This window comes from Vipera ursinii (assembly GCF_947247035.1).
Source record: "Vipera ursinii genome assembly, chromosome: Z".
NCBI classification, from domain to species: domain Eukaryota; kingdom Metazoa; phylum Chordata; class Lepidosauria; order Squamata; family Viperidae; genus Vipera; species Vipera ursinii.
Genome location: NC_139517.1, coordinates 102,044,714 through 102,057,476, shown reverse-complemented (window position 1 = coordinate 102,057,476; position 12,763 = coordinate 102,044,714). Strand labels below are relative to the sequence as shown.

Here is a 12,763-nt window from a genome sequence, read left to right as displayed (position 1 = left end):
AATAGCTCCACAAAATGTATCTCCTCCCATAAAAAGAATGCCTCCTTCCATAAAAAGAAACAACACTATGATTTTGAGATTTATTGCTCAGACTGCTCAGACTTCCCACAGTCCCCATCACAAATTGGCAAGGCATTATAGGAACTGAAGTCTAACATATCAGGACCATACCAGACTGAGGATAATCACTAAAAAAATAAAATATATAGTCAGTGTGAAAAATAAAATGCATTTAAACTGAAATCAATTGATTGGACAGCAATTGCGGGAGCAAAATTTTGCAGAAACAAAATTACTGATCTATTTAATTCTCAGCAAAACAATTTTTTAAAAAATATTATGAATATAGAATAAATTATATGATGCATTTATAGCCTTTCTTTATCATTGTGAGAATCTAAACTATCTTAGAGTAATTGCTTACATACAAATATAATATTTCTATCGGGATTTAAAGAAATAGCAATAGCAGACTTATGTACCACTTCCCAGTGCTTTACAGCCCTCTCTGAGCGGTTTACAGAGTCGGCATATTGCCCCCAACAATCTGGCTCCTCATTTTACCGACCTCAGAAGGATGGAAGGCTGAGTCAACCCTGAGCCGGTCAGGATCAAACTCCTGGAGTGAGCAGTGAGTTCGCCTGCAGTACTGCATTCTAACCACTGTGCCACCATGGCTCTTGTATGCTTAAATGCTGCACTAATCACCAAAAGACTAATTATAAGGCTGACCGTTTTGTGGGAGCAAAATTACTGATCTATTTAATTCTCAGCAAAACAAGTTTATACACTAGATTTAAACAATGGAAAAGGCAATTTGATCCATATTTCACAGGAACATCATCAAATCTTCATACTTCAAATTAACAACTCAACGTAAAATACCAGGAATATTCAGGTATTTAAGAGCAGAAGAAACAATTATTATTTCATAGTGATAATGTGTTAGAATGTTACACCTTTTCATAAGGGAAGAATCATTTTATATTTCAGTGAACAAAGCAGCATTTAACCCAAAATGATCAATCTCAGTTTGAGATCTGAAGCTTTTGTTTTTTACCAGCTTGTTTTAAACCAACATGGTAAATCCTAGACAGTGCAGACAACAAAGGTCCTTCATTCCTGTCACTCACGGACATGAGAGATGTGCCTACTTTTTAGTATCAATTCTGTCTTCCCTGACTTATTGCATAGTTTTAATATTCATGAAAGCAGGCTGCCTTTTTCTAGTTTTCACTGAGCTACAATGTTGTGGCTCCTTTTAATGAACACCAGAGAGAGATGGTGTGTGCAGAGTAGGTCCAAAGCAATTTTCAAGGAATGCACATATTTGGAACAGGAACATATTGAAATATTTCAGTTATCAGCTGTATCAGTTAGGTGGTAGAATTGTATAAGTGTTTCTGGCAAGGATAGTACCTTTGTCTAGAATTCTTACCTCTACATCCTTTTTAAGCTTTTCAAGGAACATCTTTTTGTTGGCTTCATTAATGTAAATTTTTTGACCATCATTAATGAAGTCATTGTCTTTAAATGTTGGCAGTTCTTTGGCCTAAGATAGACAAATAAACAAAAGCCATTAAAAAACAACGAAGGCAACAGAATAATGAAACGTCAATTGTCTGAGCGGAGCATAACTAATCAAGCACAGCCATCAAAATGTAATATAACACCCACCAGGGGGCATTACAGAGCTACAGCACCAGAATATAGTGAACCATTTCTAACAAATGGGATAAATACAAATACATTAGTATCTTATTTTCTCCTTTCATTAAGACAGCCCTTGTTTGTTTTCATATGCTTATATTACTAAGCCACAAAACATTCTGATTTATAAAATCAGTGTTTGATACATTTCATTATTCATCAATTAAAAAATAGTTGATAGTGTAACAATAAAATCTGTTTTACATGTCAGGAACTAAATACATCACTCTAAAACATCCTGCAAGAAATAAACAAAGCAATCCTGTTCAGAGGCTCTGCTAAAGTCCTTGCTATCAGAAGTTCAGAAACAGATCTGAGGCTTAAGTTCTCCCCAATTTACCATGATAAGAAGATGCAACAACACCGTTCATGAAAGATTCAAAGTGATGAGTTGTTAAACTGATTTTATGCCTTGCTTAGGGTTCATAAAATATTATAAAACCTAAGGAGGATTACTTTATAATTATTCATGAAGTAATTATATTATTTTCTTGTACATAATTTTGTGAAAGAAGCCCCAAGCTGTCCCTTAGGCAAAGAAAATAAAGAAATAAGTGATGTAATTATGAATCAAAACATTTTAAGGGAATAGTGTGAATATTTTTTTGATAAGTGACCATAAAAATATTTGTTTTTGAATTACTTCTTATGACAACTTATCAAAAGATAGCTACAATGCTAAATCCAACCTGACCAAAGCACTGGTTATGAAGAATCTGCGACTAGCAAAAAGCTATTGTCATCAAAACTTTAATCTGAATTTTTAGTCTAAGAAAAAACTTGGACTTGATGGCCTAACTGCTTTTTCTAATTCTACAATTGCATTAAAATATTTTAATATGTACTAGCACACATTTCATGCAATACAAGAAGCAAAGGTGTAGGGGAAGAAGCTGTGGAAATATATCCTCTAAGTAAGAGCTAATATTTGGTACAACAGAAAAGGTAAAGGACCCACAACATAGCAGTATATGTTAGAGCACAAGTCCCTCATTAGCAAGATGTTCAATAATCAGCCATAAACAACTATACACTATAATTACAGTCATTATGTCACATTATAGAACTCCTAGGAGAGACAGAGAACCACAAAATGCTCCAATTATTCACATGTAATCTATATACATCACTGTAGAAATTAAGCAAAATCAAAGATTCGGCTGTCAGAATCTGAGGACTTTGAAAGCCTATCACTCTTCCCTAAGCCAAAAATAGGTATGTTCAAATATATGTTTTGATAAAGTCAATTTTATTACTAACAAAACTGTCACAAATGATTTCCTACAACCATTTGCACGATAGTCTGGTTAGCCTCATGATAGGAAATTGACTTTGGTTTCTATTTTAACAAGCAGGTGATCACTTTTGGATTCAGTTTAACTGGTTCTTCACAACACTCAGCTCAGCCTTCTCCAATGTGGTATAGTATTAGAACCACAATCCAGGTTATGTTAGATGAGAACTCAAAAAATTGTGATCCAAATACATCTGGAGGCATTCAGATTGGAGAAGACTACTCTAGGACAGTATAAATGAAGAATTCATAAGTCAATTAGCTTTAGAATCTTGACAAACATTACTGTAAAAATGGGACTTCTCCACATTAAATTGCAATGTGTTTATTTTAATTTACAGTTTCTGAATTATAATACTTTTGCCAAAGTAACTGAGGCATTTAAGATCTATAAATAGTTTTAAATAAATTTTCCCATTCTCAACATTATCAAGACTGTTTTAATTGACAATAATTAAAATAATTTATTTATACTTTGTTTTTCAGCAGTTTTTCTAAGGCAGCTTAGAAAAAAAATAAGGTTGTAGTCTAATGAAATATGTAAGATTTGGTTAAAGTAAAGTCATACTGGATGCAGTCTGCCCCAATAAGAAGTGAATACACAAAAGATGTTTGGCAAAAAAAAAAAAAAGCTAAAGTGAGAATTAAAAATTAGATGATGGGATTTACCAGAGGGAATATTTAAAAATTCAAACATCTGTTTGAATATGGTTAAAGAAATAGAAAGATTTTGGATGTAAATGAAGATTAGTTTAAGAGGGATGAACCCTTCAAGTAACATAATATTTTTTCTTTCTTTTTTTCCTTTATGTTTTTTTTTGACATGAGAAATATAAAAATGTTGGGATGGTTTATATAAAAGAAATGTTTTCTGTTTTCCCCCCTTTTTTAAGATATTAGAAATGTAAAAGTGTTGGGATGGCTTGTATGAGAAAAAAGACTTAAATACTTAAGTGTAACTAATTTTGAGAAAATCTTAACCAGTAAAGAGTGCTTTGAATACTGTAGTGAAAACAAATTTAAATAAGAATTCTGTAAACAGGATCTATGATGAGGAAATTAGAAAAGAAGCTTTATATTGATGTGGTTATTATTTGCAGAAACATGAAAAAATATCTATATTTAATTATCATTTATTCAAATAATAAGAACTGTATTAATTTAAGGTTGGCAAAAGAGAATATTATTGGAAGAAGAGAAAACCAAGCAAAGCCATTATATGGACTACAGAATTATAGAAATTAATTGTTATTGTTTTTAAATACTATCGCAGACAACACACTGTTTACAAAATATTAAGTGATTATATTAAAATCAATAAAACATATTTTTTTTAAAAAAAGAAGTGAAGCCTCAAATGGGTTTGGTTTTAGTTTGAGATCAATGTGTCTTATGCTGATTAAGTAGATGTAGAATTGCACCTAAGAAGGTGGCCAAGAATAAATACTCCACAACTAACATAAATTTGCCCTTTCTTACAACTTGAAGGCAGATGACTAAGTATATAAATATAATGTTGTCACACCTTTTCTTTGTCACTAGCTTCTCTTGCTACTGTTGAGCCCTGGAAGAAAAACACAGCACATTTTGTCACTAGAACAATACTGAATACTTATAGAAATGTTTTCCCTATAAACCTACTAGAACACATTCTAATTCCTCAAACTTACTATATTGTATTATGAACAAATATAAAATTCAGACAGATGCATTAACATATATAATAATAAAAGAAAATTCTCTTTATGGAGATTTGGATTTTCCTGGACCTATTACTATTTCCTTCTATTAACTCTAAGCATCTGGAGTCCATTAGCTACTAGCATGTCAGCCATAACCATTCTTCAACAGAGGAGGAAGTGTCTCCTGGTTAACAATGCTCTGGGAAAAGTCACACATAATTATTATAAACTATTACATGCATTAACCTGCTTCTGTAGATTTCTCTTAAATTTCAGCCTGTTCATACATGAGTGTTTCAGTGATTTTCCTCATACTTCTGGAAGGAATTTAAGGTATTGGTATTAATAAAGCCGTTGGCACCCTGTTTTCCAATGTGTGCACAGCCATGTGCACTGTGTAGGCGTGTATCTACTCACCAACTATCCCACTGGATAAATCTGAACTGTAACTGAATTTCAAAATGGTATATAGTGTGTAATATATATATATATATATATATATATATATATATATATATATATATATATATATATATATATATATATATATATATATATATATATGTATAATAAAATGAAACCAAAATGTTAGAGATTAATTAACTAGTCAAATATGTATCAAACACTTTAAAATATTGGTATGTTTGGAGGATAGTGAAATTTAATATTTTATGCTAATTAAAAATAAATAATTAAAACTGAAAATTAAAACAACACATTTACCAAGTTATAGTATTATATTTTACTCTTATAGCACCTACCAAAAGCAAATATAGAGTGCAAAAAACTTCTGAGAACCAACTAGCTCTCATTTAACATTGTCACAAGTAGCATCATAAAGTTCAGAAGATAAACTGCCATTTTCCTGCTAGCATTTTTGGAGTACAGGTAGTCCTTCGTTAACAACAGCAATTGGATTGAGAACTTCCACTGCTAAGTGATGCAGTCATAAAGCATGATGTCAAGCCCTTCCAAAGCACCTTGAGGCACATTGGAGAATGGCATACTTTGGGAAAAGGGCCTAGTGCACCCAGCCATTGTCTTGCCTTGGGCAGGCTGTGTGTGCCTTGTCAGCAGTGGGAGGAAGATGGTGAAAGAAGATGGATGCGACAGGGGCTTTGTACTATAACTGGCCATGGCTCAGTCCCATGGGGATTGAGGGAGAACACTCCTCAGTGATTGTGGCAGTCCTGGCAGTGCCAGGGCTGAAGTGGAAGCCCAAGGTGTCAGCTGTCAGCTCATACTGCTAAAGGCCCAGGCCTCTACTTCAGTCTCACTACTGCCAGAGCAGCCAAAAGGGCGGAGATGGTAGGGAGATTGGCTGATGGTGCTCCACTAGTCCTGTGGCAACTAACTACCAAGCACCTGAATTTTGATTATGTGATTGCAGGGTCTCTGCAATGGATGTAACTTTGGAGATGGGCCTAAGTATCATTTGTTCAGTGCAGCCATAACCTCAAAGAGTTTCTGAATGAACAGTCATTCTTCAAGGACCGACTGTGGTCAAATAATCAAGAGCATGAGGGTATGCATAAAAGATGCAGATAAGGAAGAGTGTGTGGGGACTGAGGTGGCACAGGTTGGAGAAAGTGAGCAATGGTGTGAAAGTAGTTGGCCTGGCACGAATGGAAAAGGGCTGGAGAAAGGTGTGTGGGTGGAAGACACTTACCCCTTCCTTGCTGGCTTCCCCACTGACATTCTGGGGAAATAATAGGGAGAGTTACAAAGGGTGATCATATGATCGCAGGGACCACAATTGGTTGTAAGTGTAAGTGCAAACCAGTTGCCAAGCACCTAGACAGCAATCATGTGACCATGCGGGTGCTGGGACAGCAGGAACTCTTGAGGAATGATCATAACCAACATTTGTTCAGTGCCATTGTAAATTTGAATGGTTGCTGAAAAATGGTTATAGGATAAGGACTACTCATGTATCTTAGCTTTCCTCTGGGAACTTTATAGCAAACTTTCACTAGTAAATTCTAGGACACATCTAATGAAATGGCTTTGATTTCTACCTGAATAATATTTATAGGTCCAGGAGCTAAGATATTTATGTTTCTTAAGACTATTATTTATTCATGGTTGATGGAGGGATAGAAATTCTACTGAAGTGGAATCCAAGGATGTGAAATAAACTTGATATTGACTTTTTGAACACCCAGGTAAATTGTTAATTATTATATTTTTAAAAGAATGTAGATCAATAAAGCATTGATAATTTACATTGTAGAGACTGAGCTATCACATTCTACAGTCTGCAGTTATATCAGTTTCTCTTAGCAAATCTGAGAATCTTTTAAAAAGTTTTATGGGAAAACAGAATATTTTCTTTTGCTAATACAGGATGCATCAACTGTTTAAAATAAAATACTGTGAAGGCTACTTGACAGAAGTAAATCAATCTCATGTGTAAGATTTTTCCTGAACCACTTCACTTTCTAAACCTAATCCCCAGAATATGGTAAACTAATTTGAACCAATCAGACTTCAAACAACAAGTACATAATCACCTCTTTACCCACTCAGAGGAAGTAAGATCAATGAGGCTTACTTCCAGGTAAGTGGATATAGGACTGCCATTTAAAATATATTTGATAGAAAATAGAAATGGCTTAGTATGGCTTTTTAGTCATTTGCTAAAATAGTTTTAAATATTAAATGATGCAGTGCTTTAATCTATTGTAGTACTTCTATTAATTACCAAAAAATATCTGTGTGTAAAACACAGCTGCGTACAAAGTACATTAAGGATGAAATAGCCTCTTCAGCTCGTTTTTTTAACCTCTCAAATGGCTTGGACTGAAAGCATTAGCACTTAGCTACTTCAGCTAGCATTTCTCTGTCTAGTCACTTACTTTACAACACACATTGTTATTTTCATAAAAGGTTTTGTAGGATAAGCCACAAATGTTATTTTAATAAACACAGCTCAAAAAAAGATCATTTTTTGAAATGTTTTGATGCACTGTAATTACTAGCTTTAAAGTATCTGATAGAATTTTCCTTCCTTCCTTCCTTCCTTCCTTCCTTCCTTCCTTCCTTCCTTCCTTCCTTCCTTCCTTCCTTTCCCTATTAGCAGAACTATTAACAGAATTATTGTAATTCCCATAGGAAAAAAGTGCTCACCTTTAAATCATATTTTCTATAGACAGACAGACGATGGCTGAATACATTTCTTGTAACAATCATGTACACTTCAATTCCATCAACAGTAAGCCGGTACATGCCCAAAAATTGTGGAAGTAGTGTGTTGCCATGGCATTCCACTATAAACTACAATGATATTTTTTTAAAAAAGAAATTAGATGTTATAACATATTTTAGAATTTTCCTTATATCAAACCAGACAAGTAAATCACTATGAAAAATTGCATTATCATGAAATAGTTAGAATAAGAGTGTCTACATCCTTTAATTATGGATGGCATTTGCACAATGAAGATTGCACAGAATTAAATGTTCAATAAGACTGTGACAGGTGAACATGCAAAATCTTCAATTTTATTTAAAGGTGTTTGATTTCCATAAACATTTGAAATCCATATAACCTACCAATTCCCTTCTCTACCAGTTCTCACTTCAAATCTGCACCTCATGACTAAACAGCTCACTTGCAGCAGGTAGAAACTATGTACTTTCACTTCTAAGGTTTTAGCACCTCAGCAAAAAGGTGGCCGTCCTTGGAGCTTGCCGCCTGCAGATATATGGGAGCTATCAAAATAGATATAATTCCCTGTTCAACTAGGAAAGATAGCATTTATTGTATTAATTTGATATATGTATATCTCCTCTTCCACAAGCTCAATGCAGGCTATACTTCCTTTTTCAATTTTTCATACAACCACATCCTTGTAAGGAAAGTTGAGCTAAGACTGAATTCCCCCAAATCTCCTCAGGTTCTAGTTCAACACCTTAACTACTGTATAACATGGGCTCTCAGTGTACACAATGGATGAAAAACTATTTGGTTGTGTTTTCACCCTAAAAAAGATAGGTGAAGCCCTAAAGATTTAATCTAAGTATGTTTAAGATATCTTTTTTTTTCTTATAATGGAAGGAAAGAGTATCAAAGACACTATCTGCAAAGCATCCTCCGTTGTGTTCATCAACAGCACAGCACCTCACCTCATGGCACTGCTGGATATTGAGAACATCCTGATGCTACAAGGATTATCCTGTTAGTATGGATACTCAATAGGGACCTCAACTTTTCATACACATTTATATAAAATAAAAATGTATACTTTTAGCTGTACAGCAAATGTAGTGCTATAGAAATCTACATAGTATATATGAATAGTTGAAATTATTTGTTTTTCTGCTATTCAAAATTAGTTTCAAATTTTTTTATAAAGCTAATATTTTATTTTCAGGAGAACATATTTTTAAAATAAAATTACTAAAGTGCAGAAGAAAAACACCTAGTTTTACAATTGTTTTACAAAAGTTCTGCATTAAGTATAAAATGTGAGTGCCTTGACATTATTATGAATTGATTTTTTTAAACAATTCATTGTAAATGCAATGTATCTGAATGCAATCACAATTTTGAATCACAGATTTCTTAATTCAGGAAAATCACAAAATATGAATGCAAGCCTAGGGAGGAATAAGCTTCAGAAGGTATACCATAGAAAAAATTAAAGTATTCAAATATAATAAAATGCTTGATGTAATATTTTAAGTATGGTTTGTCAGGTGCAGGGAACTAGAACCATTACTTGCATTGACCAAAGCAATTTATTTATTGTTGACCACCTATTTACAAGAATCTTACCTGGCTGATTGCATTCCCTTTGGAAGTGGCAGGTAAAGGCATCAATAGTCTGGCCTCTTTCATTTCTTCCCACACTCCATGCTTGAATGACTTTTTACTGCCCTCTCTCCTTTAGCCTGTGATTCCACCACATCTTAGAGCTCACATAAAACTACACTGCTGCTTATAAATTGTGGCTTTTATTTCAGAAGCATGACAATGACGCTAAATAATTTTGGCCTGATGACATTTTCTGTGGTTTGTAAATGCATTATAAACATATCTATCTATTAGTAATGAAATACATATGCACATTTTAATTCAGCAGATTAATTTGATCTCCTGGTTATCTCATGAGACTAAGACTAGTAGGCAAGGCCATTTAAACACCAATTCTTCCTTCTTGTAATGAATGTAGTAGCAATGATTAAGTAGAGAATAATTCTTTCTATTATATCCAAATGAAGCTTCCATTTTGTATTCTTATTCAACAGTAAGAATCTAAGACAACTGAACTTTAGAATTTAATTAATATAACAACTTTTAAATCAGACATTTTTGAGATTAGCATATATTTCACATTTTTAGTATCCAGCCTTTTTTCTAACCAAGGCTACAGTTTGAACTTACTGAAATATTAAATTCTCAACCATGAAACTATTGTGTACTCTTTCATCAATACTTTGAACAGGGAACATAAAATGAGATTTATTAAAATATGAACTGAGAATCAACTGGAATTAAGGCTAATTAAACTAAAGTTAAGTTGCAAGCACAGGTTAAAATATTGCTTACTTTAGTTCATCTTATCAAATATATCAATTATAATACAATTCTGGGGGCGATTTCTTATTTGTAATATGTTTTTTGTGGGAAAAACCTTATTAGCTTATTAGGGAAGCTTGACTTATTTATTTATTCTGTATTGATACACATCTCTCAGTTGTGTCATCTTCTGATTAATTTTGATTTCTGTAGATATGACTGCAATTATTTTACTTAGAAAACATGTAACCTATTCCATTATTTCAAAAATAGCATATGTTACTATCACTAGTGGAGGATTCTGGGGTCTAAAGAAAAGTAAACTTGATGTTGCTGCTGAAAATGAGTAATTTTTTCCAAATTGATTACTTTAGTCAAAGTATCCCTGCTATGTTCACTGTGAAAGAGTAAAAAAACACAAGGCATTCTAGTAAGATTAGCTGAGTAAATATTATTAGCTGTGGTAACACCACTACAGTACTGTTGCTGCTGGACAAAAAGGCTATTTTCACAAAAAGTTGTCAATATCCCAAGATCGTTCCATAGCAGTGAAGTCCATCACTATCATCTGGCATTGTACAAAAAGCCATTTGAAACTTCTTTGCAATAAGAAAGCCAGGCTTTATCTGCATTAGCTTATAATTTATAACATCTTTGTTTTTACATTATTGTATCACTATTAGATACAGTACAATAACTTATCAATTGTCCAGCCACTGTCACTGCTGATCAAATCTTTACTTTATAACAATAATTGTCTCCACTGAATTTGTTCACTTTGTTCTCTGGGATTTTGATTACTTCAATAAATTCCAATTTAATTTGGATAGAGCATCCAGCATATAGTTTTATCAAAATAAATGAATTTTTTATTTGGATTCAAGAGTTCAAGTATATTCTAGAATTTTGCAAGTTCACAGAGAATGAATAAAAATCAAACTATATAAAATTGAAATACATATCTGCATTTTTATTCCCACGGTATAAAATCTTGACCTGTAATGCTTCGTGTGAGAATAACACTTAAAAATAGAACTGATTCAGATTCTTTCAGTTTTAAAAGAGAATTCCACAGCAAGGGCACGGAGCAGTTTTTTCACATTCATATTAATCACTGTACAGTTTAATTAGATCATTTTCTAATTTGTGAAAATCTTTTGTGCAAAAAGGTACACTATCAACTATGAAGATGTTTAAAGGTGCTATTATTCAGTTTGTAAAAATCTGAATCATTTTGGTCCCATCACAGGATAAATTAAAATAAACACACAATTTTATTATCTAGATCAGGGGTCCTCTTACCTGCATGCTGTGGCCCACTGTGGGGCCGTGACCTATTCAAAACCAGGCCATGGGAAAAATGGGAAAGCGCATGTGCGTGAAGCTCCATTAGCACGAGTGGAAGGTGCTTGCATGAGTGGAGCTTCACGAGTGAGCACAAGCACACTCCACTCAAACACCTTCCATTCATGTGAGTGGAACTTTGCGCATTTGCACAAGCACTCTCCATTCACACGCAAACTTCTGAGCTTGGAAAGTGCACATGTGAGTGAGTCACTCACATAAAGGAAGCTGTACACGCATGTGTGCACTTGCTACCCACAAGCCCCTCTGAGATATAATGCCCATTTCCTAAGGCATTATACAAAAAATTAATCAATTAAGTGTTATTTCATTCTCAAAGCAAATAATGAATTACCTGGTGGTATTTCTTCAGTATATTGTGCATTTCTGCTACATCTTCACTTGTTATAGTTTTGATGACATATCTTTTGTCATAAGAGCTGTGGAATCGGGCACCACTCCGAGCTGGAGAATCATTAGCAAGTGGACAACTTCTTGTCAGAGAATTCTGTCATATTAATTAAAGATGGTGTCAGAAGTAGAAATTAATGTAATTAACTGATAAAATGTCTAACTGGACTTGCTATACACAAACATACTTGAATTATATCAGAAACATCTTGCAAAAGGATCATAGTTGAAAATCAATTAATAGTGTTGTGACATTTATAAATAGAGTTACGATGCTTCTAAAGAAAACAGAATAATAAACAGTACAAAAAACATGAGGGAAACCTTTCATTAACTGTAGCTTGAGGGTGTTCTGGCTGCTGAGAAAGTAAGCTCTCAGTAGAAAAGATCTTAGAAAGGGACGGAAAGTTTCCAAAAGCATATTTAGAAGTCTGTCTCATGTTTTGATACTTCTGCAGTTTCATTTTGATATTTTGAAGAAGGAATATCTTTCAGCCAATCTACTTTGACCATGTAATAAAGGACTGCACACTGAAACAAATGGTTCAAGAGAGAATATATTGGTGAATATAAATAATGTGTTCAATATATACCATTCATTTTAGTACAAATTTAGTTTAAATTGACTGAGCATGGTCTTGATCTTCATGCTTAAAAGTTAGGGGAAGAGAAGCAGTTTGTATTTGCAATTGGAATTAAAATCAACCTTTATTTTCCAAATTCTCTTTCAAATGTGCACCACATGTACCAATTTACAATGCCTCAGTAAGGCCACACCTGGAATACTGCATCCAGTTT

At 33.5% G+C, this 12,763-nt stretch overlaps 1 protein-coding gene across 2 annotated transcripts in view; it reads right to left on the bottom strand.

Annotated features, from left to right (window-relative positions):
• PIP4K2A (phosphatidylinositol-5-phosphate 4-kinase type 2 alpha) overlaps positions 1 to 12,763 on the bottom strand; it is a 72,979-nt gene that overhangs the window by 9,110 nt on the left and 51,106 nt on the right. The window contains exons 4-8 of one of the 2 annotated variants that reach the window (XM_083377191.1): positions 11,910 to 12,062; positions 7,816 to 7,962; positions 6,356 to 6,385; positions 4,530 to 4,568; positions 1,439 to 1,552 (exon numbers count right to left, since the gene is read on the bottom strand). In XM_083377191.1, the coding sequence (XP_083233317.1) occupies positions 1,439 to 1,552; positions 4,530 to 4,568; positions 6,356 to 6,385; positions 7,816 to 7,962; positions 11,910 to 12,062 (483 nt within the window). The remainder of the gene's footprint in view (positions 1 to 1,438; positions 1,553 to 4,529; positions 4,569 to 6,355; positions 6,386 to 7,815; positions 7,963 to 11,909; positions 12,063 to 12,763) is intronic. The other variant, XM_083377192.1, reaches the window with a different exon arrangement.